The following is a 26,511-nucleotide window of genomic DNA, read 5'->3' as shown; positions in this document are numbered from 1 at the left end:
TACCAAGTAAATTCCTACTTATTAATTCTTCGTTGAATCCACTTTTAGAACTTAGAATTGCACTCTCAGACTTATATAGAGCATATTGTATGTTCCACGATATCAATATACTATCTCATTTAACCATTGTTATAATCTTATTGTGATTTAAAGATCCTCTATATAGATGATCTACATCGAGATGGGATTTCTTTACCGTTCTCACCCCTCAATGTATTTTGCCCCTTAAAACACTTAGCTACCTGTAAATGGTGTTTAGTGATCTAATGATTAGTCAGTTAAGCAAAAGCTCATCCATTTACTTCTATTTGCTAAGCTCGAAGGGAATCATCACTTGACTTCTATACACCAGTAGAAGCTATAGATTCCATGTTTATGTTCAGCACTCCCACTCAATCATACTATCATGTTCCCAAAATATACGTATCACCCTAACCCAAAAGTAGGCTTAACTAATAAATCAAAGAACATGAATAGCACTCCTGAGTTGAGCCCAAGCATATCAGGATTTAGATTCTTTTAATCTTAAGATCAACTACTGATATTGACTTGGAAAGATATGTATAACGGTAAGTTTGTAATATCTTAACTTAGTTGCAATATCGGTCCAGTCCAATGTATACTCCATACATTCGAAACTAGTACACTTTACTAATGTCCTGGAAAGAACATAACACTTACTCCAAGTGTAAGTACACATCATCGCTGATTATCACATTAGTGTAAATCCAATAACACTGATGAAACAGGGACCAAAACTTTTGATTCATATGATCACAATCACATTCTACTGTGTTGACGATACTGTAATTGTGAATAAACATATGATCTGGATTTAACTGATTTTGTGTGTATGAATGTAATAAACATATTAAACCATTAGCATGTAGAATTCCTGCAAACATCAATCACTTCAGATTTCTTATGTTGATAACTAATCAGATTGTAAAGAGTTTTATTTAGGGCATAAAACCCAACATTATCTTCCTGGTGGGTTCTCACTACGTGTTCCCTAACCCTAACATCATTCAATTTTAATTTGGAGGTGGGTTTTGAGGGGTTGGGTTTATATGGGATGGCTAATTCTGTAGGAAACTCAAATTCTAAATATTCTGGACGGTAAATTCTTGAACCATAGTAGGACATTGGTGCAAGCAGAAAGTAGTCCCAATCCCTGGAGAGAATTTTATCAAACTGAATGTGGTGAGTCGGATATTCTGAGAAAACCTACGTACTGCGTGAACCCTAGTATCGACGTAAATGCAGTTTAATCCTAAAAAACTACCAAAACCAAATGAGATGGAAACGATACAAACAAACTAAGCAGTAATTAAACACAATGTAACAAGCATGTAAAGGAGGAAAGTAACTTACTGTTTGAAGTTAGGGTTCGGGCAATGAATGGTTGTTCGGTCTGCAAATCTTTGAATGTAGTAAGGATTGCTTTGAGAAGATGAAGTCGGAGGAAACTCGTAGAAAAAATGTCAAGGACAGGGATGGCATGCAAATCCTCAAGCATACTCAACGATGATTCTTATCGAAGAAGCTTAAGAATTTCTCAGACTTTCTAAAATGGAAGAAATAATGTAAAGGTTGTTCCTTTTTCTTACTTTATATTCATAATATCGGCTTCGTCAGATCAGGAAAATGTTTGATCCTGCGGATAGAATTCAAAGTGGAAGTGAAAAAGATGGTCATTTAATGCTGATGTACCTCGAAACCGCACAACCACCAAACTCAGAGGACATGCGTCTTTTCAAAAGGGATCATGACAAAAATACCCTTTGTAATCATTAAAAAGCATTTTTTATTAAAAAAGAACTTTTTAAGGGGCAATTGCTACACTCAAAATTCGGCTAGCACACCAGAGGAAGACACATGTCAAGCTGGGAAGAATAAATAACTCAAACACTTAACTATAATTACACTTGAAATGGAATAACTCGTTAAAAGCATAATTAACAGAGTATGTTTACAACTCTACTGACTGAACAGTCTTATGCGAGATAAAAATGTACAAACTGTTACCTTGTGCCTCGATGAGAAACCATGTAACTTCAGGTGTACAAGACGAGGCACTAACCTCATCACATGGAGGAGATATAATGACAATGGAGATACTTAGCGTATAATGTATGGTATACAAACTAAGTATAATAGATGGGTGAACCAAAGCGAGAGATAGCAAGACGTCTACCTCGCCGTAGGAGGGCATGCACGCAAAAAAGATCATCTCGTCACTAGAAAATGCAGTTGTCAAAATTAAAGTAAAAGCATTATCAACCTTGGAAAGACATATGAAGAGATCCATCTCGCCATCAAGATTAACTCAACTGTATTCCCAGCGAGGCATTCCAATACGATAAGGCTTACCATATATCGTTAATACACATTCATTTTGGCCGGCATTGTAAAGCCCGCTTAGTTAATTTGGAAATTAGCTGTTATTTATGTTAATCAGGAAATTATTTATAGCTATTTAAATAATTCATCATTGTTATTTATGGAATTCAGATATGCATAATTATGTCATCAGTAGCTTTTATGTTTCGTATTTCCGGTGTCCGGTATTTTGGAACGCGGCGTTTGGCTCAGTAGAAATCACAACTTAGTATGTTAGTATTTTGGGGACGGGTTTTAGACATTGGGAATGTCGGGAATGGCCGGGAATTTAGAATGTCCCAAAAATACCCCTTTAGTATGAATTATGTGATTTTATGGTGGAGGGGCAAAATGGTCTTTTTGCCCCATTAGTGTTTTGTCTTATATGATTTATTAAATGGAAAATGAATAATTAATTATGTGATTATTTGGCTGAAATGGATTTTAAAAGATGGTATATTATGGTATTAATTTCTTTTTCCAACACTTAGCCATTTTTGAAAAGAAATTCCAACACACACACTCACTCAAAGCTCTCTCTTTCTCCCTCATTTCGGCTGGATCTTGGGCTGCTAGGGCAGAGATTTTTCCTCTTCAAAGCTTGTGATTTTCTCCTCCTCTAAGTGTAATTCAAGTCTAGGTTTGATTCCTTTTATTTCCCTTTGTGTTTTATTCAAGAAAAATGATGAAAATGGATGAAATGCATGTGATTGTGAAATGTTTTTGCTGCTGTGATTTTGTTGTTAATTTATGGATTCAAAGCATGATTTTTGATGTTAAATGAGTTGTGTGAAGCATGAGTAGCTAGATTGTTCAAGCTTTTAAATTATATGTGAAAATTGATGATTTTGGTGAGAAAATGCTATGTTTAGTTTCTGTGTTATTGCTGGTTGTTGTTGTTAGTTTGCAGTGGTGTTTTAATGCTTAGTTAAGTAGAATTAACTAGGCTAGGGTGCATGCTAGTGGGTTTAACCAAGTTTGAGTTCTTGAACTCAAAGCTTGGTCTTCAATGGTGAAATTTGCTTGTGAGGTTTCTGGGTAGGTTTGAGGCCTTGGAATGGTCATTTGGGACCTATAGAGCAGGTCTGGAAAGTCTTGGATGATTTGGGTTAGATTTGAATGAGTTGTGAAATTTTGAAAATTTCCTGCGAGGAACCGGAATTCCGGTTGTGCAACCGGAATTCCGGATGGGTGTCCAGTAATTCCCAGAACCGGAATTCCGGTTGGGCAACCGGTCTACCGGTTGGGGAATTTTTCCGAACCCTAGTTTTCCTCGTTTTTGGGTTTTTAGGGGTATTGCCATGCTTTTTATCGATAGGGAAACTTTTAGTTTCGAGTTTTAGTCCCCGGGAAGTGATTTAGCGTGTCACTTATAGCGTTGTGATTTTTATGGTTTAGGAGCCGTAATCCGCTCGTTCGGCTTCGGTTCCGGTCGGGTTGACCGGCACACCCGAAATCGAATCCGAGTAAGATTAGTATAACAGTATGCATATGTAGTTTACATGTTTAGCGTGCATGTAGGAAGCCTGCTAGATTACATTAGATATGTATTTAGGCTTCGAACCATCCAACCCTGTCACGTCGGTACAGGCTGGAGTATGACCAGCAGCCGGAGTATGACCGGTTCGACCGATCAGGCTGACACTTGGTTGGTGGTTCAGTGCTATTGACCTATCCCGTCGGTACAGGCTGGAGTATGACCAGCAGCCGGAGTATGACCGGTTCGACCGATCAGGAGGATACTTGTCAATAGTATCGTCCCCTGAACGTTCAAAACTCAGTACCATGTTGGACATGGCGGTAGTGCTCAGTACCATGTTGGACATGGCGATGGCGGGACTCGGTATCGTGTTGGACACGGCGATCGGTTTTATGTATGATATTAGTATGCTTTTCTTACTGAGTCTGTCGACTCACAGTTTACGTTCATGTGTAGGTAAAGGCAAGGCGATTCTTGATGGACCGTGAGCGAGCTTATGGGATTGTACATGTCGGGGCGGTTAGGCTGGAGCGTACGATCCTCGGGACGACGAGGCTGAGATTTTTGTAACGGTCGTTAGATGACCTCATTTTGATGTAAAAGTTGAATAGTAAAAACGTTTGTAAATATTTTTATAAATCGGGATCCCGAGACTTTTTGGTAAAATGGTTTATAAGTTTAATGAAAAAGCAAAATTTTAATTAATCACGTTTTTCCATAAACCTCGTTGATTAGCAACGAGCTGCACAGTACGTTTAAAAATCACGTAATACGCCTCAGATAGTTAGGGTGTTACAATTTGGTATCAGAGCCGCCAGGTTGTCTTCCGAAGATCGTCACGACATGTACAATCATCATCAGCAGTTAGCTCGGTTCACGGTTCAGTAAGCCTTTATTGCTTTAGTAGTTTATTTTATTCAGTTATGAAAAAGAAAAGCCTGTTAGGAAGCATGTTAGTAGCCTGATAGTAGAATAGGCGCATGTTTCATTTTTTAATTTCCAAATTAAGCGGCATTAGTAAGCTCGCCTTGAATACGACCTGATATGCCAACTCTTGGTTTCGCAGGCGGTTCTAACTAGATGGACGCCAGGCGGAATACCAGGAGTCGAGGCAACTCAGTGGGGTCGAATCAGGGAGAGGGAGCTCGGTTTCCCCCACCTGCTAGGGGCCGAGGTAGAGGTCCCCGAGGCAGGGCTCGTGGTCGGGGTGATGAGAACCCGCCACAGGCTGCCCAGGCTCCCCCAGCCGATCAGGGAGCCCCGAATTGGGAGTTGCGGTTTGCGGAGATGCAAGCCCGGATCGAAGAGCAAGACCTCGAGATTCAGAGGTTGAGACAGCAGGGTGCTCACTGCCGGTTCCGGTGCCGCAGTTCCGGTGGCACCGCCCCGCCGCCTGTGCCGAGTTAGTGGTGGCGGCCCACAGATTGGAACCATTGTATGAGCGGTTCCGGAAGCAAGCACCTCCGGTATTCCTGGGAGGTCCAGATGTGTCGAAAGCCGAGCAGTGGCTTACGGTGATCACCAGAATCTTGAACTTTATGGGTGTCACCGGCAACGACAGAGTGGTGTGCGCCACATTTCAGTTCCAGGAGGATGCCCTGGTATGGTGGGACATGGTGTCTCAGATTCACGACGTCACCACCATGACTTGGGAGAGGTTCCAAGAACTCTTCAACGCGAAGTACTACAATGAGGCGGTTAGAAGCGCCAAGAGGAAAGAGTTCGTTCACCTGACCCAGCGGGAGAACATGAGTGTCACTGAGTATACTACTCAGTTTGACCGGTTGGCGAGGTTAGCCTCGGGAATTGTGCCGACCGACTTCAGCAGAAAGGAGAAGTATCTGGACGGGTTGAATCCCAAGATCAGGCATGACCTGATGATTACCACCGACGACAGCACCACCTACGCTCAGATGGTGGAGAAGGCATTGCGAGCTGAGGGCGCAGTGGGATGTATGTCAGATTCAGCCAGTACTCCGGTTGGTGGCGGAGCTCCTACCCCTCCTGCATCAGGATTTAGCAGGGGGAGTAGTGGTTCGGCCATTGATCAGAGGAAGAGGGCACCCACTGCTTCCGGCGGCTCGAGTCAGAACAAGAGGTTCGGGGGAACCGAACGGAGGAGTCGTCCTGGTGGTAATGAGACTCGCTTCTCCTATCCCGAGTGCCCTAACTGCAAGAGGCACCATCGGGGAGAGTGCAAGGGGCAGGGATGCTTTCATTGTGGCATGCCCGGGCACTTCAAGAGGGAATGTCCCCAGCTCCGACCAGAGGCACCGAGAGCTCCAGCGATGCCCACTCCAGCCAGGGTATTCGCGATCACGCAGCCGATGCGGATGCCGGCCCATCGGTTGTTACAGTCGATTCTTATTAACGACTCGTTTTATTCGATCTTGTTTGATTCTGGGGCTACACGTTCTTATGTGGCGGCCAGAGTCTTTAGTAAGTTGGGTAGACCCTTTGATAGATATGAATCAGGGTTTGGAACCCCGTTACACAGCGGAGAATTGGTTATCTCCAATAGGTGGATTAGGTCTATGCCGATCAGGATAGATGGTAGAGAGTTGAGCGCTGATCTGATAGAGATGAGCTTAGTCGAATTTGATATTATTTTAGGAATGGATTTCCTATCTAAATATTCGGCGAGCATTGATTGCAAGAGGAAGATGGTGGTCTTCCAACCGGAAAGTGAAGAACCGTTCGTATTTGTGGGTTCGGTTCAGGGATCTCGGATCCCGGTGATCTCGGCTATGTCAGCGAGAGAATTATTGCACGGTGGGTGCTTAGGGTTTCTGGCCGTGGTGGTGGACACCACTCGGCCAGACACCATTCGGCCAGAGGACATCAGTGTGGTTCGGGAATTTTTGGACGTGTTTCCCGAAGAACTTCCAGGGTTACCACCTCAACGGGAGATTGACTTCGTGATTGACTTGGCACCAGGGGTGGATCCGGTTTCTAAAGCCCCGTATAGGATGGCTCCAGCTGAACTTAAGGAGTTAAAGATTCAGCTCCAGGGGTTGCTTGACATAGGGTTCATTCGGCCCAGTGTGTCACCTTGGGGAGCCCCGGTTTTGTTCGTGAAGAAGAAGGATGGATCTATGAGGATGTGCATCGACTACAGAGAGTTGAACAAGCTGACGGTGAAGAATAAATATCCATTACCTAGGATCGATGACTTGTTCGATCAGCTTCAGGGGAAGACGGTCTTTTCTAAGATTGATCTCCGTTCGGGTTATCATCAGTTGAGGATCCGAGAGGAGGACATTCCAAAGACGGCTTTCCGCACTAGGTATGGACACTACGAGTTCCTGGTTATGTCATTCGGACTAACCAACGCTCCTGCAGCATTCATGGACCTGATGAATAGAGTATTCAAGGATTTCCTCGATATCTGTGTGATTGTGTTTATCGACGACATCCTCGTGTACTCTCAGTCAGAAGAGGAGCATGAGTTACATCTTCAGATGGTACTGCAACGACTTCGAGAACATAGACTCTACGCCAAGTTCAAGAAATGTGAGTTCTGGTTGTCTCAGGTGTCCTTCCTAGGACACATTGTAGGTAATGACGGGATCAAGGTGGATCCCGGGAAGATCGAATCCGTCAGGGATTGGCCGAGACCGAAGACAGTGACTGAGATTAGAAGCTTCTTGGGATTAGCTGGGTACTACCGTAGGTTCGTGGAGGGGTTCTCCAAAATTTCAATGCCCCTAACCGAGCTTACAAAGAAGAATCAGCGATTTATCTGGTCAGATAAATGCGAAGCTAGTTTTCAAGAGCTGAAACAGAGATTGATTACTGCTCCGGTACTAGCTTTGCCTTCGGACGAGGAGAAGTTCGTGGTCTACTGTGACGCATCCAAACAGGGTTTGGGGTGCGTATTGATGCAAGCCGATCGGGTTATCGCTTATGCCTCCCGTCAGTTAAAGGATTATGAACAGCGATACCCGACTCATGATTTAGAATTGGCCGCAGTGGTTTTTGCACTGAAGATTTGGCGGCATTACTTGTATGGTGAGAAGTGCGAAATCTATACCGACCATAAAAGTCTCAAGTATTTCTTTACTCAGAAAGATTTGAACATGAGACAAAGGCGTTGGTTGGAATTAGTGAAGGACTATGATTGTGAGATCCTTTACCATCCCGGGAAAGCCAATGTAGTGGCCGATGCCCTGAGCAGAAAGGGTCCCGGGCAAGTAGCTAGCATGGTTCAGATCTCACCTCAGCTAGCAGAGGATATGGTTAGGTCCAGCATTGAGTTTGTGGTAGGTCAGCTTCACAACTTAACGCTGCAATCTGATCTGTTAGAAAGAATAAAGGTTGCTCAGACAACAGATCCGGAGTTAGTGAAGATCCGAGATGAAGTATTGGCTGGTCAAGCCAAAGACTTTTCAGTGACAGACAGTGGAATGCTTTTGTATAAAGCCAGGGTTTGTGTCCCGAACAGTGTGGACTTGAGGAATGAGATCTTTGAGGAGGCTCATTCTACTCCATATTCTCTACATCCCGGCACCACCAAGATGTACCAAGATTTGAAACCGTACTTCTGGTGGAGCGGTATGAAGAAGAATTTGGTAGAATTCGTATCGAGATGCCTCACTTGTCAGCAGATCAAGGCTGAACATCAGAGACCAGCAGGGTTGTTGCAGCCTCTAACCCTACCAGAGTGGAAATGGGAGGATATTACTATGGATTTTGTGGTCGGATTACCTAGGACCACGGGTATGTTTGATTCCATCTGGGTAGTGGTGGACCGATTTACGAAATCTGCTCATTTTCTGCCGGTCAGAACAACGTTTACAGTGGATCAGTTGGCAGAACTGTACGTCAGGGAAATAGTGAGACTTCACGGGGTACCGAAGTCTATTGTTTCGGACAGGGATCCGAAATTCACCTCCAAATTTTGGCAGAGTTTGCAACGGGCAATGGGTACGAAGCTAAAATTCAGTACAGCATTTCATCCTCAGACAGATGGTCAGTCCGAGAGGACAATTCAGATATTGGAGGATATGCTGAGAGCCTGTGTTATGGACTTTGAGGGTTCATGGAGTAAATACCTACCGTTAGTGGAGTTCTCGTACAACAACAGTTACCAGAGTACGATAGGGATGGCACCCTACGAACTGTTGTACGGTAGGAAATGTAGATCCCCTATCCACTGGGATGAGACAGGGGAGAGGAAATACCTAGGTCCAGAGTCAGTTCAGCGGACCAATGAGGCAATAGAGAAGATTAAAGCTAGAATGCTTGCCTCCCAGAGCAGACAAAAGAGTTACGCAGATCCGAAACGTAGGGATGTTGAGTTCCGAGTGGGGGACCATGTGTTTTTACGAGTATCTCCGATGAAAGGGATTAAACGTTTCGGGAAAAGAGGCAAGTTATGCCCTAGATTTACAGGACCATTCGAGATTCTCGAGAAGATAGGTCAAGTGGCATATCGGTTAGCATTGCCTCCAGCCTTATCAGCAGTGCACAACGTATTTCATGTCTCAATGTTGAGAAAATACGTTTCAGACCCCTCTCATATACTCAGTTATGAGGGCCTTCAGCTTCGATCGGATATGTCTTATGAGGAACGGCCGGGCGGATCCCGGATAGAAAGGATAAAGTCCTTCGGAATAAGACCATAGCGTTGGTCAAGGTTCTCTGGAGAAACAGTAAGGTGGAAGAAGCCACCTGGGAGCTTGAGTCAGATATGCGAGCTCAATATCCAGAGTTATTCAGGTTAGATTTCGGGGACGAAATCCTTTTAAGGGGGGAATAGTTGTAAAGCCCGCTTAGTTAATTTGGAAATTAGCTGTTATTTATGTTAATCAGGAAATTATTTATAGCTATTTAAATAATTCATCATTGTTATTTATGGAATTCAGATATGCATAATTATGTCATCAGTAGCTTTTATGTTTCGTATTTCCGGTGTCCGGTATTTTGGAACGCGGCGTTTGGCTCAGTAGAAATCACAACTTAGTATGTTAGTATTTTGGGGACGGGTTTTAGACATTGGGAATGTCGGGAATGGCCGGGAATTTAGAATGTCCCAAAAATACCCCTTTAGTATGAATTATGTGATTTTATGGTGGAGGGGCAAAATGGTCTTTTTGCCCCATTAGTGTTTTGTCTTATATGATTTATTAAATGGAAAATGAATAATTAATTATGTGATTATTTGGCTGAAATGGATTTTAAAAGATGGTATATTATGATATTAATTTCTTTTTCCAACACTTAGCCATTTTTGAAAAGAAATTCCAACACACACACTCACTCAAAGCTCTCTCTTTCTCCCTCATTTCGGCTGAATCTTGGGCTGCTAGGGCAGAGATTTTTCCTCTTCAAAGCTTGTGATTTTCTCCTCCTCTAAGTGTAATTCAAGTCTAGGTTTGATTCCTTTTATTTTCCTTTGTGTTTTATTCAAGAAAAATGATGAAAATGGATGAAATGCATGTGATTGTGAAATGTTTTTGCTGCTGTGATTTTGTTGTTAATTTATGGATTCAAAGCATGATTTTTGATGTTAAATGAGTTGTGTGAAGCATGAGTAGCTAGATTGTTCAAGCTTTTAAATTATATGTGAAAATTGATGATTTTTGTGAGAAAATGCTATGTTTAGTTTCTGTGTTATTGCTGGTTGTTATTGTTAGTTTGCAGAGGTGTTTTAATGCTTAGTTAAGTAGAATTAACTAGGCTAGGGTGCATGCTAGTGGGTTTAACCAAGTTTGAGTTCTTGAACTCAAAGCTTGGTCTTCAATGGTGAAATTTGCTTGTGAGGTTTCTGGGTAGGTTTGAGGCCTTGGAATGGTCATTTGGGACCTATAGAGCAGGTCTGGAAAGTCTTGGATGATTTGGGTTAGATTTGAATGAGTTGTGAAATTTTGAAAATTTCCTGCGAGGAACCGGAATTCCGGTTGTGCAACCGGAATTCCGGATGGGTGTCCAGTAATTCCCAGAACCGGAATTCCGGTTGGGCAACCGGTCTACCGGTTGGGGAATTTTTCCGAACCCTAGTTTTCCTCGTTTTTGGGTTTTTAGGGGTATTGCCATGCTTTTTATCGATAGGGAAACTTTTAGTTTCGAGTTTTAGTCCCCGGGAAGTGATTTAGCGTGTCACTTATAGCGTTGTGATTTTTATGGTTTAGGAGCCAGTAATCCGCCGTTCAGCTTCAGTTCCAGTCAGGTTGACCGGCACACCTGAAATCGGAATCCAGGTAAGATTAGTATAACAGTATGCATATGTAGTTTACATGTTTAGCGTGCATGTAGGAAGCCTGCTAGATTACATTAGATATGTATTTAGGCTTCGAACCATCCAACCCTGTCACGTCGGTACAGGCTGGAGTATGACCAGCAGCCGGAGTATGACCGGTTCGACCGATCAGGCTGACACTGGTTGGTGGTTCAGTGCTATTGACCTATCCCGTCGGTACAGGCTGGAGTATGACCAGCAGCCGGAGTATGACCGGTTCGACCGATCAGGAGGATACTTGTCAATAGTACCGTCCCCTGAACGTTCAAAACTCAGTACCATGTTGGACATGGCAGTAGTGCTCAGTACCATGTTGGACATGGCAGTAGCGGGACTCAGTATCGGGTTGGACACGGCGGATCGATTTTATGTATGATATTAGTATGCTTTTCTTACTGAGTCTGTCGACTCACAGCTTACGTTCATGTGTAGGTAAAGGCAAGGCAGTTGCTGATGGACCGTGAGCGAGCTTATGGGATTGTACATGTCGGGGCGGTTAGGCCTGGAGCGTACGATCCTCGGGACAGCAGGGCTGAGATTTTTGTAACGGTCGTTAGATGACCTCATTTTGATGTAAAAGTTGAATAGTAAAAACGTTTGTAAATATTTTTATAAATCGGGATCCCGAGACTTTTTGGTAAAATGGTTTATAAGTTTAATGAAAAAGCAAAATTTTAATTAATCACGTTTTTCCATAAACCTCGTTGATTAGCAACGAGCTGCACAGTACGTTTAAAAATCACGTAATACGCCTCAGATAGTTAGGGTGTTACAGGCATATTCACAGCTGTGTGAAATTCAAATAAAAATTGAATTTACTTAACGTGATATGTAATCAGATCCCATGATTTGAGGGGATAGTCGTTGTACAGATTACAGTCAATTTTGTAATAAACTACCTACTATGTGATTATAAATAGTGGCATGTAAGACCAAAAAGGGGGACGAAAAAATGATATATGAAAAAGGCCTTTAGAAAACTATTAGAAATCTAATAAAATTGACTCATGGGCTATGCAGAATTTTAACTGTAAAACCACGTAAAAGATCGTGTGTGTTCATACTTTTATTTTTATAGCTTTTATTTTTTCTGTGTGAGATTGTCACTATTACGCTGAAATTTGGTTAAAGAAAAATCTACGTTAACAATATTAAAATTATATTATATGATAAATTAAATAATTAATAAATTTGAAATTAACCTAGTGTTAATGCAGATTTTCGCTAATTAAATTAAAGCCTATTTCGTGATGGATTTGCACAGAAATAATAATAGTAAAAGGAAAAGAAATAACACCAAGCTTTTTGACGTAGTTTTGCAATTAAAATTTTGCATAGTCCACGAGTCTATCTTATTAGATTTCTGATACAAAACTTGGGCTTTTTTTCTAAAGGATTTTCCGTCCCTTTTTCAGTGTACCCTGCTCCTATTTATAGTTACATAGAAGGGCAGTTAATAATTACAATCAGATTAATTTTTCACAACAATTATCCCCCTGAAATTGAGAGATTTGATTACATCCCACGTAAATTAATTGCACTTATTATTCGAAAATACACAACTGTGATTTATCTCCTTTTACCGGGTCAATGTTGACGTGGATTTAAACACGCTCCAAAGTGTATCTCGTAGAGTTATCTTGCTGGGATAGCTACAATAGCCGCGATAGCGAGCTGAAGCTTTTCCCATGTCTTTCCAAGGTTGATAATGTAAATACCGTTGTTTCTACTATTGAGGACATAACGCTCCATCTGACAATCGCAGTTCTTGGTGACAAGGTGAACTTCAGCAGTCAACATCATTTTGAATGTCAGCTTCTATCTGAGAGAGCTGACTCGACGGAGCAATGAATCTCATTGAAAGATGTTTGAAGTTGATTAGTGACGGTACCATGAGTATGCCTCCCTATAGTGAGATGGATGCCTCGTTATTCGTTGTTCAAGTTCATTCAGCTGTTATCCTTAGTTTGTATAATGTACATTATACGCTACGTGTTTTAACAGTCAACATGTCTCGTTTATATCTCTTCATACGCTCCTAATGATCGTGTCTCCATATACGAAATGGTTTCTCGCAAATATGTGAATTAATTGTTGGTACATCCGTGTCTCGCTTAAGACTTTACTGTCAACGAGTTATAGATTACACTATCAGTTCCGCATTTAATGAGTTATTCTATTTCAATATCTTCCAATATAATAATTATTATATTCGTTGATTCGTATTCTTCCAGGTTGACATGTGTCCTCCTTTGAAGTGCCAGCCGAATTTCGGGTATAACACCAAGATATTTTTATAGACATTCTAACCATAATATTTTAAAATTCAAAAGTAGGTTATTTTGTGAAATATTAATTTTGTTTATAAATTATAAGTTAAAAAAATTATATTTTATATCATTTCACTTATCAGAAATTTATAAATAGTATTTAAAATGTTTAAATAACCTAGATATTTTTGTAGATATTTGGAAAATGCTTAATTTCAGATATTTTCACATATGATTTGGAAAATTATGATTTGTTTATTATTTTATTCTTAAAATAATAATTGCCTAGCCATATTTATTTTAAAATTAGTTTATTTTGTTATTTTAATTTTATTAAATTATAAGATCAGAAAATGATACTGAAAATATCTATTTGGTTATTTTTAAATCATTTATCTTATTAGATATTTAATTTAATTAGATAAAATAATTTAAATAAACATAGATATTTTAAATTAGTTTGATTTTTTTTTTGAAAAGATATACCTAGTCTTCAAGAAAAACCCATCAACATATATAACAGCCAGCAAAACCTAAACCCATGTCTACAATGACCCAGAGAGAAGAAACCCTAGTTGAAGCGACCATCCTCTACCATAAAATTTGTGATGGTACCTAAATTTTTCAACTTTAACATGTGCAAGTAACCAGGTAATTTCGAGTATGAATCTTCAAGTGTACATATCTTTCCTTACATCAAAGGCCAAATGATTTGAGTCGTCAGTTGCGAATTTATCTTTAATTAGGTAGGCAACTATCAAAGGTGATGCTTGACGGTTATCTTTTCCTCAAATATCAAGGGAACATGTATGTACATTTTGAAATGTAGTCACCTCAAACATGTTAGAAAGTACATTCTTATTCGCTCTTAATCTCCACCCACAATCTGTGTCCTTACATGTAACGTACCAAACAGCAATATCAGACTTCCTAATGAAGTAGTCGAACCCTTTCTTCACTGCATACAAGCCAACAACCATCTTTAAATGCTCTTTGTCTCTAAAAAACTTTCCTAGATGTAACTCTTCGCCTGGTGTGCCACCCATAAATATATAATGACTATGATCCTCGATGTCTTCTCTTGTAAATATTTTCTCCTTGAATTTACCGTAACTTGTTGAAGAAGAAAATGAATTGCTAAATCCAGTATCATTGGTCCCTCTAGCATCACTAGGACCTATACCGTCAATGGTCCCTCTAGCTTCACTGGTTCTTCTAGCATCACTAGGACCTCTATCTTCAGTGGTTCCTCTATCATTACTAGTTTCGTCTGGACAACTACTACTAGTACCAGGTGGTTGACAATTTTCTCTACGGGGCATTCTTTTTTATGTACTTGGTGTGAAATTACGATCGATACAAACATTTCTCTTTACCAAATTCACAAACAAGGGAGTAGATTCATCTGCCTTCTTCACAAGCATAGACAAAAATAACCTTACACGCTTATCATTTCTAATTTTAGGGCGATACATTAAGTCGTTCATGTACTTGTAATTCACTTCTAATTTCAAGTAATATTGTACTTTGTCAATAGTGAGTTCTTCGTATAAAAGATCAATCAAACATGAGTAGCTTACGTTCATATCAATCTCAAATGTCAAATTTCTGGCTCGATCATAAACCCAATCTCTACTCTCAAGCTCTCAAATACCATTATACATAACGAGCGCAAAAACAGTTGAACCTGTCACAAACATTAAAAAATACTACTAAAAATTTAAAACAAAAATCTAGTAGAAGAGTGATACAAAATCCTTAAATGACTTAAATTTGTCAAGCATCGAGCCCCATCGAGCACATCACCCATGACCTAAAGTCCTAGCTGATAATCAGGCTAACATCGGATACAACATCGAAACAATCAAACCAGATAATCGGATCCATATGACATCGAAAAACAATCGTCTATCGGGTCATATCATGCCATCGTCTCTAACTTAGAATCCAACACTATATCAGACTACCATCAGCCCGACTATTGGGTCAATCGGGCCATCATCCCTATCCTTGGAACCCAGCACTATACCGAACTATCATCAAGCCCTATCGAACTAGACGAGAAAAAATGCAGAAAAAAAAATACAATATTCATAGACAACAACTATTTTAACACACAAAACAATAAAATTCAACAACAGATCAAGCATCAAAATAACATTTTAAACTAAATATAACAACCACCACAAGATTAAACAAAGAAAAATTATTACCCATTGAATTCGTGTATGATGCTCTGTCCAAAATTGAGTGATATAATGTAATATAACTTATAGTGTAGTGAAGAGAAGTGAAGAGAATAAGTTAAGAGAAGGGAATGTAGTGTTCCTTCGTGTATAGTGGAGGAGAGCTCGGGATGAAAAAAATGAGAGGGGAGCATTTGTTTCAGTGAGAAAAAGAGAGGGAAGAGAGAGCGGAGGGATGTAAATAGAGAGAGCATTTTAGAAAAAATAACAAATATTGATCTATTTGAGAAGTATATATACACATAAGTTTTAAAAAATTAATTACCTTTTAATGTACACATATTTTCAAATTTCTCTGTTAAAATATAAAATATCAGATAAGCTTTATATAGACCTGTAATAGATTAATACAAACTTTGAAGTGAATATTTTTGTATTAAGGATGCAGACGCACGCCCTGATCAAATTATCACAAATAGCTTCCTTTTGAGGTTTGCGCAAGTACATGATTAAATGTTAATTTGGTGTGAAATTTATCAAAAAGAAAACAACTGCTGACTATTCCATCAAAACAAAATAATAATAACAATAACAATAACATTAATAATAATAAATAATAATAATAATTCTTAAATGCTATTTGACAGCCCCTTTCAAAATAAATAAATAAATAAAAATTATTGTTTAACAGGTAGGTCCATCCATAAAAAAGATCATTCTAAGTAATTCCTCAATACTATGATAGCATTTGGTTGGAAAGAATGAAAACATAAAAATGAGAATGAGAATAAGAATGAAATAAAACTTAAAATGCATAAAAAAAATTGATAAAAAAATTATTAAATTTTTTCTCATCATGCATTGGAATAGTCTTTCCTTCTATTTCAAAATGGAATTGTCATTATACCAAAATGGTAGAAAGACCATTCTATTAAAATGACATTCTAACACTTTAATATACAACCAAACAAAGGAATAGAATGGAAATTGTTTCCTTTCTTTTCTATTCTATTTCATTACCGCTAACCAAACGCCACCTAAGAGTTGTTATTTTAAAGAAGAAGAAATAAGAATCACAGTAGTTAAGATTTTCTTTTCCTCATACTTGCTCCTTCAAGTAGAGATAATTTTAAGGACAGGAACGAATAAGCAAGCAAGCATTCTTAAAGTAACTGTTACATCACTCGCACATGCAAAAACTTTATACTAAGAAGAATCCTATTCAATTATCCAAGTTGTATCCTCTTCAAAAGAAGCTGACCTTTTCAATCTGATGAAAAAGATGAATATTAGTCACTGAAAAACAAGATATGACTTGTTGGTTTATGTTCCATCATCTTTTACTTATAAAAAAGTGAAATAATAATGATAATAATAAACTTACCTGAATTTTAATTTATTTTGAAGCTGTAATAATATATAATATTTCATCATGGCAATGCCAACTCAGATTCCTCTGATCAGCCAATTAAAAGTGGCTGCAAAACTCAGCATGTTTAACCCCCAATTTAATGGCATAGCAGTTGGTAAAATCCACCAATTTAGTAGGAGGGCATGTGAATATATACACTTTCTTTTCTTTCAAGGAATCATGAACAACCATACTGAATATTTTATCGCAAAAATGGCCCTACAATTTTAATTAATGTACTAATATAAAATAGCACTGGGCTTTTTCCATGAATCAAAGAACCACTTTGGCAGTTGAAACTGCATAACCATTAGCAGGTTTAAGAGAACTGCCCTGAAGATTTTTGATCCCGTCTCTTCGAAGAGAATGGGGATTTACTCCAGCCTTGTGAGCTGCTACAACACCAATGGCTTCCCAATAGTTTGCTACTTTTACCTGCATGAAAAAAAAAAAATCAATAACTCGGATTCAGTTTTCCTAACCAATTGTCTACTGTACTGTGGGTATGTTCAGAATCTTCTGATGCAATTTTGACTGGGCCTACTTCTCAAGGAAATGAACACACTCAGAACGAGTATCTTCTTTTATTAAAAAAATAATGATAATATGTTTAGTTTAGCACATTAATTTCAAGAATAGTTGTTTCAAGATTCTATGAATGAAAGAACTATAACTATTGGGTCTGCTCTTTTGGTTATAATCTAGCAGTATTGCAATGCTCTAGTAATTAGCTATGTGGAACAGATAATGTTTGGAGTTATGGAGCTCTAAATTAGCTTAGGTTAATTTATCCATGTCCTTACAAATATTTTTATTGGCTTCCTTTCAGATATTTTGTTCAGTTCCATATAGAGCTCCTTAATAAATTTTATATTCGTGTCAAAATTTCAGAAAGGAATGATGAAGCATATTACTTAATCTTCCTTTCCTCTGTGTCATTATATGGAGTAAATTATAAGTGCGTACAACAAGCAATGAAAACAGTGAAGATGCAGATGTCAATTAGAAAAATTATAATGGGTGGACAGTAATAGGATTCTTAATAAAAGATAAGAAAATTCTCTACTGGAGTTCAAGTAATCTCCAGCAAGAGTGATTGTGTTATTTCAATAGAGAGACATTACAATTGATAAAGAACACCCTCGAGGTCTTAGAGAACCTGGTTTCCCCCTAAATCATACCAATTTCCCAATAATCCAACAACTCCTATTTTCCCAATATTTATTCTAACCCAAACAGCACACCGTGCCACACAAAACTTGTTTCTCCTCACATAGGTACATTTTATCAAAGGCATTAAGAAGCTCGAAGTTCTCTCAAGAATTCTCAAATGATGGAAGGTGTTGCCAGTTGATGAGGACTTCCAGCAGGCCCTTGCATTGTAAGGGAGATCTTCCACTGGTTCAGGTTAAACTTTCAACTCTAAATCTACCTGAAGGATAATGGGAGAAGGTTGGGTCGGAGTGGTAGTGCCCACAGCGCACTTCAACAAAGAAGCATGGAAGACGGGATGCATGGGAACACTTACAGGCAATGACAGCTTGTAAGCAACAGCTCCAACGTGAGATTCCACGGAATAAGGACCAAAATACCAGGGAGAGAACTCATTCTTGTGCTGGGCAAGAGATCAATGACGATAAGGCTTAAGTTTGACATACACCATGTCCCCAAACTCAAACAGAACATCTTTCGTTTAAGATCAACCGCATACTTCACCCTTTGCTGTGCCCGCAAAAGGTGGTACTTGAGGGTGGCCAAGATCGAATCGCACTCTTGGAGTTGCTGGTCAACATTGGACAGCGGTCTAGAACTAACCTCAAAACACAGCAAGGGTGGGGGATCTTGATGTTACACAGCGTTGAATGGAGTGGTCTGAAGGGAAGAATGAAAAGTAGTGTTATACCAATATTCTGCCCAGGAATCCAAGCAGCCCATTGCTTCGGCTTGTCACACACAAAGCAGCGAAGATAGATGTCAATTGTAATGACCGCATGTTTTAGATATGGATTAGTGGGGTTATAAATACTAATTTTATTATTACTAATAATTATATGTGAATGTATGTTAAAATGCAAAATATGTTATTCTTGTGATTCTAGCTCGGTAGCGATGGAAAACACAATGGAGGGTTATTTTTGTCACATGGGTAAACATAGAACCTTTTGTTATAGAGAATTATAGTATATTAAGTTTGAATGTTGAGTTTCGGCGGGGTTATGGCCTTGGACCATTTTACCCCTAGGCCATTTTGTGTGGTAGGCTTTGGTTAAAGGGTAAAATTGGAATGTTAGGTTTTGTTAGGTGGCTGAAGGGTAAAGGGGACAGCTGGCCATTTATATATTTGGAGATAAACTAGGTTTATCTAAAAGAATTAATTAATAAAAGAGGAAGAAAACACAATTACTTGGCTTTGGTTCTCTTTCTCTCTCTCCTTTTTCTTGCTGCCCCAAAATCAGAAATTTAACCTCAATTTTCCTTGTTGAATCTTGCTGAAAACTTCAAGGGCAATTGAAAGTCTTGGAAGGGGAAAAGCTAAGGTGAGCCCTAAAACGAATATGTTTTTCCAAGTTTTAAAGTTATACATGAAATGTTGAGTTAGCCATTATTATGCTAAGATTTCGATTGGAGTTGTAGTCTGTAGGTTAGGTTTGATGTTTTAGAATTTGAGTTGTTATTGTTTAATTGTGTGGTTGAGAAAGTTTGAGTTCAAGAACTCAAAGCTTGCTCAACAATGGCACTTTTTAATTCTTGGTGTAATTGTTGTGTTTAAGCTGTAAAATATGTTTAATATGCTATATGTTGATGCTCTGGAAAGTTTGGTGGTGATTGGGGAAGATTTGAGTAGGTTTTGGAGGTTTAAAGTTTGAGAATTTTCGTGTTGAATCTGCCCAGACAACCGGAATTCTAATTAGTTCAGGGCTGTTCCAACCGAAATTCCAGTTAGACTGTATCGGAGAAGGCCAATTTTCGTATTTTGGCCACAACTTTTCACTCGGGTGTCCGTTTTAGACGTTCTATATACCGTTTAAAAGCTTATGACGAGCTCTACTATAGTGTAAATAAACTAGAGCCAAATTATGTATTTTATTTTAGGGTGTCTTCACCACACAGTTCAGTAGAAAAATCCTAAGTTCTTTTCGAGCATTAGAGAAGTGTTGTAGAGTAAACACTTATCAATTTTATGTTGTGACATAGGGCCTCCATTCAGCGCGTAACTTTCCATTCAAGTCGACAGGCACACTTGAATTTGAAAATGAGGTAAGACTAGCATAGAACACATTATATATGTATGTTGTGTTTGTGATTGTATATGTTTTGAGTGATATCATAGCGGTACAATCATTGTGTCAGTTCGGCAGTACAGGCACCGTACTGGTTAAGAGTGATATTCACCCAAGAAAGTATTGATTGGTGCTATCATAGCGGCACAACCATTGTGAAGGTTCGACAGTACGGGCATAGTACTGGTTAAGAGTGATATCATAGCCAATTGTACTTTTAAGTACTATTGATACTATCATAGCGGTACGAACATAGTGTCGGTCCCGCAATGCGATCATAGTAATGGTAGTGGGTGATATCATGGTCAATAGTACTAATTGTTAAGATCATTCTTAATCATCTGATAAGCATTGCAGATAGGTGTATGGGCGCCTAGATGCAAGTCGCCAATATATTAATTGTTGTATGCTTTTCTTACTGAGGCTCTTGGCTCACAAATTCTACTTTCATGTGTAGGTAAAGGAAAGGCGGAAGCTGAATTGGAGTGAGTTCCGAGCTAGGGCGATGATTGTACATGTCAAGACGGCGTGACCTGGAGTGTTCGATCTCAGGACATCTTGGGCTATATTTTGTAGTCGTTGTGCGACAAGTTGTAAAAATATTTTGCTATTACTTGTAAAAGTTTAAATACAGAATCCTAGTTTATATAGATAAATTAATATATGTTTATCAAGTTTCTTAAATTAAATTAAAAGTTTTAACCTAACACGATTTTCGAGAAAAACCCTTTGATTAGCAAAAGAGGCACATCAAATAGAAAATCACTGTAGCACGCCTAAGTATCAGGGCGTTACATCAATGCTCCTATTAACCATCTCCGTCCGGGCATTGCTTTGGGGATGCTACGAAGAGCTATGATTCAGCTGCAAACGGAAAAGTTCAGACCAAAATTTGCTCAAGGAGACCTCGTCACGGTTAGAAACGATAGAACGGGGCATTCCATGCAAGCGAACCACCGTTAGACCCTAGGATTAGTATGGTGTGCTCGAACCACTATTTATACCCAATCCACTACTGTTGACTCGCTTCTTTGACCTATGCTGCCACATCAGCAGTCAAAAATAGGAAAGGTGTATTTTCTAATTATGATTTCTGTATACTGATCGTGTATATAAAGATAAGAGTCTAAAAAAAAGGAAACAAACCCAAGAATAAAGAGTAAAATGATCCCATTCCTACTATATTACAACTTAAGATTTATTCCTAATATATATATATATACTGATTTTCCTACACTCCCTTAAGTTGGTCTGAAAATATCCTCCATAGCCAGCTTGCTATTAAGAAAATCAAATTTTTTTTGCAGTTCCTTTGTGAAGGGACTTTACAGCCTTCCACGTCCTTATTAACATAGAGGATCCCCGGTTTCTCTAGGAACACTCCTTCCGCGAACCTAACAAGCGAAGGGTACACGTCAACAGTGAGTAATACCCGGTGGTGTCCTTCCGTGACTGCCACGTATCAGTTGTCCAGGAATACCAATAACACCTATCAATCCTAATTACCAAGTACACACCTTCAAAAAAACGAATCTAGTGTAATAAGCTCTGGAGAGCTTGGATACATGGGTTTTGGAAAGAAAATCAGAGAAAATAACTCTAGGTTTACTAGAAGTGTATTTTGATATTGTTTCTTAGTGAAAAACTTGCTGATAATCTCTTGGGACATAAGCAAGTTTTCCTTGAACCACGTTACATTATTAGGTAATTTATTTTTAGTGTCTCATTAAATCTACAATATACAATTTCAAGCAAATTGTGTTTCGAGATAAGAGTGTTTCAACAGTAAAAGGTTAAATAAATGTAATGTTTATACAACAAGTGAAAAACTATTATGGACTTTCCCTATAGGTTGCTTGAATAAATAAATAGAATGTGCAGAATTGCATACCGCTTCAATCCCAAGATTATCCGGTGTATCATCAAGAACTGTTACATTCTCCTCCACAGCAATTATAAGTGGCTGCAACAAAAACTCTAATAATTTGTAAATGATATCAGGTAAATTGCTATGCTAGATAAAACAAAAATAATCCATTAGGAAGCAAAAAACATTACAAAATATTTTTTGATACTTACCTTTGTTCTTTTGTTTCTAGCAAAAGCTAGAGCACCATCTCCTCCACAAGCATCTATTGGAAGGATGACACTATCAACATCACTTGCCAAAATACAGCCCTTCTCTAATGACGCAGAGTTCATTTCTAAGTATTGTGGTGCATTAATAAGCCCAGCAAGTACACATGGTAAGAATGTGTATCCCAACTACCATTGAGGGGAAAAAAAGGAAGAAGAAGAAGAATGTCAAGTATGACTTGCGTTAATAAGCAAAACATTTGAAAAAGTTGGATGTAGACTTGTTCAAATATTAAGGATGTGTTTGTTATAAGTTTTGATTTGCATGAGGATGTGGATAAAGGAATTATGAAACTCAAGTGTAGAAATGTATTTATATTACCCACTAAAAGTTTGTAGGACCCACCACATTCCCACGTGAAAAAAGGCACCAAATAAGAGGTTCCCTTCAAAAGCCCCACATCCCAACACTTCTCCCCATAACAAACACCCCTAAGAACCATAAATACTGCTAATGCTATTCAAGTTGTTTTCCAATTCTCACAGCAAACACTAATGCATCTACAAGCAATAAGTTCTACTCTAATAGGCAAAGAGACTAAGTTAATTTAAGAGATTACTAACCTCCTCAGCAGCTGATTTTGGGCAAAGAGATGGACAAAGGGAAGGAGGTGATAAAGCAGGAGCATGCGCGCAAGGGATACAGAATTCCCTCACCACTAAATGACTAATAACTGCCTCGACTCCTGCTAAAATATCAACTCCCTGCAGAGAGATATTGCAAGACGGTATTAGATATGAATTTTGTGGTACAACATTTAATAAACAAAATATAAGTCCCCTACGTAATAAAAGATATCTGCCAGTAACTCATGTAACCATAATAGAAGGCCTTGTGTGTACTTAATGAAAGGAAATCACAAGGCTTGGTCCGTGCAGCATAAAAATCTTCACATGCTTTTGAATTGTGATTATATAAAAAAGATTGCATACCAATCCTTGTCGATAGTCATCTGTTTCTTCAATATCTTCATCCGGGAAGCGTCCAACAACTGCTATGGCATTCACTCTTGATCGATTAACTAGATTTTGGACAGCTCTCAATAGTGAATCAGGGTGCCTAATCCTCCCCGTAGATTGCCCACCCTTTGGATCAACCCACATTTCTACCTGTAAAACTAGTTCACTTCAATCTACTGCAGTAGTAGCAGGAAAAAAAAAATTAATAACCTCATTTCTCTGTGCTACACTATATCACACTAGCAGATCTATTCCATAGTCCATATTGATGACACTACTACTCCATTTCTCTGTGCTACGCTATATCACACTAGGTCCTGTCAAAGCTTCTACAGATCAAAAGCCCATATGTTAGTTATCAATCAAGTAAACCATGTTATCAATCATGTAGGCCATGACTCTTGAAGTGCAGTCTAAAAGGAGGAATTGGAATTTCATTCTTAATGTCTAGTCACAGATTTGTCACTCCAGTTGGATATGACTCCTGTTTTTAGTAGACCAAAACGATTATGTTCAAAAAGGATTGGCTTAATAGCATAAAAATAAAGCCTCTTGAGACTTAAATTGGTCTTTCAGTCTTCCAATCCCACAATTCACCAGAAGTGGTGGAAGTTTAAATCATATAATTGTCTGAAAAAATAAATTATCAAATAGCATCTCAAGTGAGATTTTTAAGAAGATTTCTTCCTAGGAGTAGCTTTTAAAGATGTAATTTCTGCTTTTTACGACATTCAACATTCAAGGGTGAACAATTTCTAGCTACATTAAATTAATTTATTCTTAGGTTATTCCCACTCTATGAACCTTCAAGTACTACAAAATCTGAATGAAAAGAGGGAGACAATGCAAGCTACAAATCTTGTCTCTACTCAAAGCAGTTCAGATTTGCGATGGTTTGGAGGACAGTAAGACTGGGACACTAAAAAAAAAAATTGCTTCCATTTAAAATCACTATTGAAATTCCATCACTTTTAGCTTGTGGGTTCTTTTGTACAGATAGTCCCCAGCATCTATTCTGGAAAGTATTCACTCCACCGAAAGCTAAGTTATTAGTTAGTTGGCATCAGTGCTCCTTATCGTAATGTAAGAATAAGAAGCTTTGGAGTTCAGCTAACTTAGCAATTTGTGAATGATATGACAAGAAAGGAGAAACGAAGAATACATAGAACCGGGAATCGGGCAACTTTATGGATAATCTTTCCAAAAATAGTTTGAAATATGTTTTGTGACTTGTTCGTTAGGGATTTGGCATCTAATCTGTAGTAATTTGTTGAGAACCGTTTTCTCCAATTGCAATTCATTTTTATAAGAACTATTTTGTTTCTTATCAAAAATAAATAAACAAAATACAGGCTGACATCTATCACTATCCAATTCTATAGATGGATAAACAAAATACATATAATGATGGATGAACTAAAAATCAGTGTCAGTTATCTACAAGTTATCCAATAAAGCTTATAGAGTTTAATCAGTCAATTAATTTGGACAATAAGACCAGCTCATATATTATTAGTTTACATTCATCTCAAAAACATGAATTCATTTGAAACTAGAATTCTAATAAACGCGTGCTCTGTTTTTATATTTTTATTCTTTTTTGACAGATAAAATGAATATATAAATACCTCTAAAGGTGTATCAGTCACAACATATTCCACAACATTCAAGCCAAGAGAAGCCCTTGCAGCATCAGCCACTTGTAAATGGCGAAGCCTAAGATCTTCCTCTATTCCAGCATCAAGAACCAGCCCCACCTGCTCCGCCAACGCAAATTTTTTTTTCAATTATCACTATTCACCACATTAATAATAAGTTTAATTCAACAATAAAATAAAGTAAATAAATAAAAGACCGACCCTATTCTGGTGAACAGGCTGAAGTGCCCATAAGCCTTCTGCAAAGCGATCAAGAGCGTAACCTTCAACATACAATGTGTTAGGCATAGGCCAGTAGAGCATTGCTGCGTTTAGAACCTGAACGGAAAGCTTTAGAGGTAAAAAGAGAGAAACCCAAATTAAGAAAGGCACGGAAGAATGAAACGATATGAGTCCATTTACGTTACGTTTGGATGAGAAATTAGGCAATCCACAACCGATGAGAGAGTGCGAGCTACGGGTATAGCATCGCCGGCGTATCCACCAATGGATGCTCCGACTCCCGTCGGGACTATCATTACGCTCGTGTAATCCCTCCTAAACTGCTTATCGAGACGGAGTTCAAATATCACAAAAACTTTCTCAGAATTTAGATTCTCATTCTCAGAGAAGAGGAAGAAGAGCTGACCTTGGCCGAGTGATTGAGACCGAGACATAAAATGGTACTTCTACAACTGCTCCGCTTCCTACTGAACGGTGTGGATTTTCGGGCGAAGGACGACAGGAATGGACACCCGAGATTACAGACCGCCATTTTTGCGAAGTAGCAAAAACTCCCCAGAGTGTTCACTTATCCTACGGCGCCGTCTGCTTCAATTCCGGTGGGCTGACCACTTTTTTTTTTTTTTTGAAAAGAAAGGCGTTCATTCGTTAAAACAGAAAACTTATTACAAAATACATTCCTAGTAATGGAGAAAACATCAACCAACCCAAAACAGTTATGGGGAGGGGTACTTAAGCCCACCTAGCTAAGTTATGGGGAGGGGTACTTGAGGCCATATCACTTAAATTATTAATTTTTTTATTTTTACACTCTAAAATAAATTTTTTTATTATATTTATAAAAATTTATATAGCAACTCATATAACAACTAATGGAATAACTTAAATCGCAACTCAAACTCATATATCAATTAACGGAGCAACTTAAATCGTAACCTATCGTAAAAATAAAAAAAATATATATATACTAGGCGGCAACTACGAGCAAATCACATTATGTTTCATTATATATTTACATATTATATTATTTTACATATTCATAAATTTTAAGTTCTATTTTTTTTTACATAAGATGTTTAAATATTTTAAAATATTACATTAGATATCTAATTCATAAAATATTAGTTTTATGTTATTTATAATTTAAGATGAAGAATTAGCAACTTCTTTTTTTGCTTCTTCAATTGAGTATACATTGAAATTTTTGTATCTTTGAGTCTTCATCTTCTCTTGGTCAGCATAAATTTATAGTATCTAATACTTAGTTGTCAATTCGTTTATAACA

General features: G+C 38.4%; 1 protein-coding gene and 1 long non-coding RNA gene across 5 annotated transcripts; one reads left to right on the top strand and one right to left on the bottom strand.

The window, feature by feature from the left end:
• Positions 1–16,382: 16,382 nt before the first annotated feature.
• On the bottom strand, positions 16,383–25,947 carry LOC115714661 (uncharacterized). Of its 4 annotated transcripts, XR_004011095.2 has the most exons (10): positions 25,633–25,942; positions 25,412–25,546; positions 25,206–25,322; positions 24,975–25,103; positions 23,320–23,496; positions 22,951–23,091; positions 22,330–22,515; positions 22,142–22,213; positions 16,943–17,404; positions 16,383–16,828 (listed from the first exon to the last, which is right to left on the bottom strand). XR_004011095.2 is itself a non-coding variant. In XM_030643413.2 (9 exons), the coding sequence occupies exons 1-9, from the start codon at positions 25,756–25,758 to the stop codon at positions 17,243–17,245; spliced, it is 1,245 nt and encodes a 414-aa protein (XP_030499273.2). In that variant the 5' UTR covers positions 25,759–25,942; the 3' UTR covers positions 16,942–17,242. The 4 variants fall into 4 exon arrangements, 2 of the variants coding, with proteins under 2 accessions (XP_030499273.2, XP_030499272.2); XM_030643413.2 differs by lacking the exon at positions 16,383–16,828 and having other exon boundaries at positions 16,942–17,404; XR_004011096.2 differs by lacking the exon at positions 16,383–16,828 and having other exon boundaries at positions 17,327–17,404; positions 22,142–22,227; positions 25,633–25,944.
• Positions 19,350–20,918, top strand: LOC133036715 (uncharacterized). The gene is made up of 2 exons (XR_009687292.1): positions 19,350–19,506; positions 20,708–20,918. It is a non-coding gene; the product is annotated as an uncharacterized LOC133036715 (long non-coding RNA).
• Positions 25,948–26,511: the final 564 nt, after the last annotated feature.

The sequence above is a fragment of the Cannabis sativa genome, chromosome 4 (assembly GCF_029168945.1).
Source record: "Cannabis sativa cultivar Pink pepper isolate KNU-18-1 chromosome 4, ASM2916894v1, whole genome shotgun sequence".
In the NCBI taxonomy this organism is placed as follows: Eukaryota; Viridiplantae; Streptophyta; class Magnoliopsida; order Rosales; family Cannabaceae; genus Cannabis; species Cannabis sativa.
Note: the sequence above shows the minus strand (reverse complement) of the source record. Positions and strands in the feature narration are given on the sequence as shown.

Bases quoted from the DNA above. Each gene is read 5' to 3' on its own strand.
- LOC115714661 (XM_030643412.2), bottom strand. From the start codon at position 25,758: ATGGCGGTCTGTAATCTCGGGTGTCCATTCCTGTCGTCCTTCGCCCGA. The intron at 25,547-25,632 runs GTCAGCTCTTCT...CTCGATAAGCAG, and splicing joins GTCTCAATCACTCGGCCAAG to TTTAGGAGGGATTACACGAG. The intron at 23,092-23,319 runs GTATGCAATCTT...ATCTCTCTGCAG, and splicing joins ATGACTATCGACAAGGATTG to GGAGTTGATATTTTAGCAGG.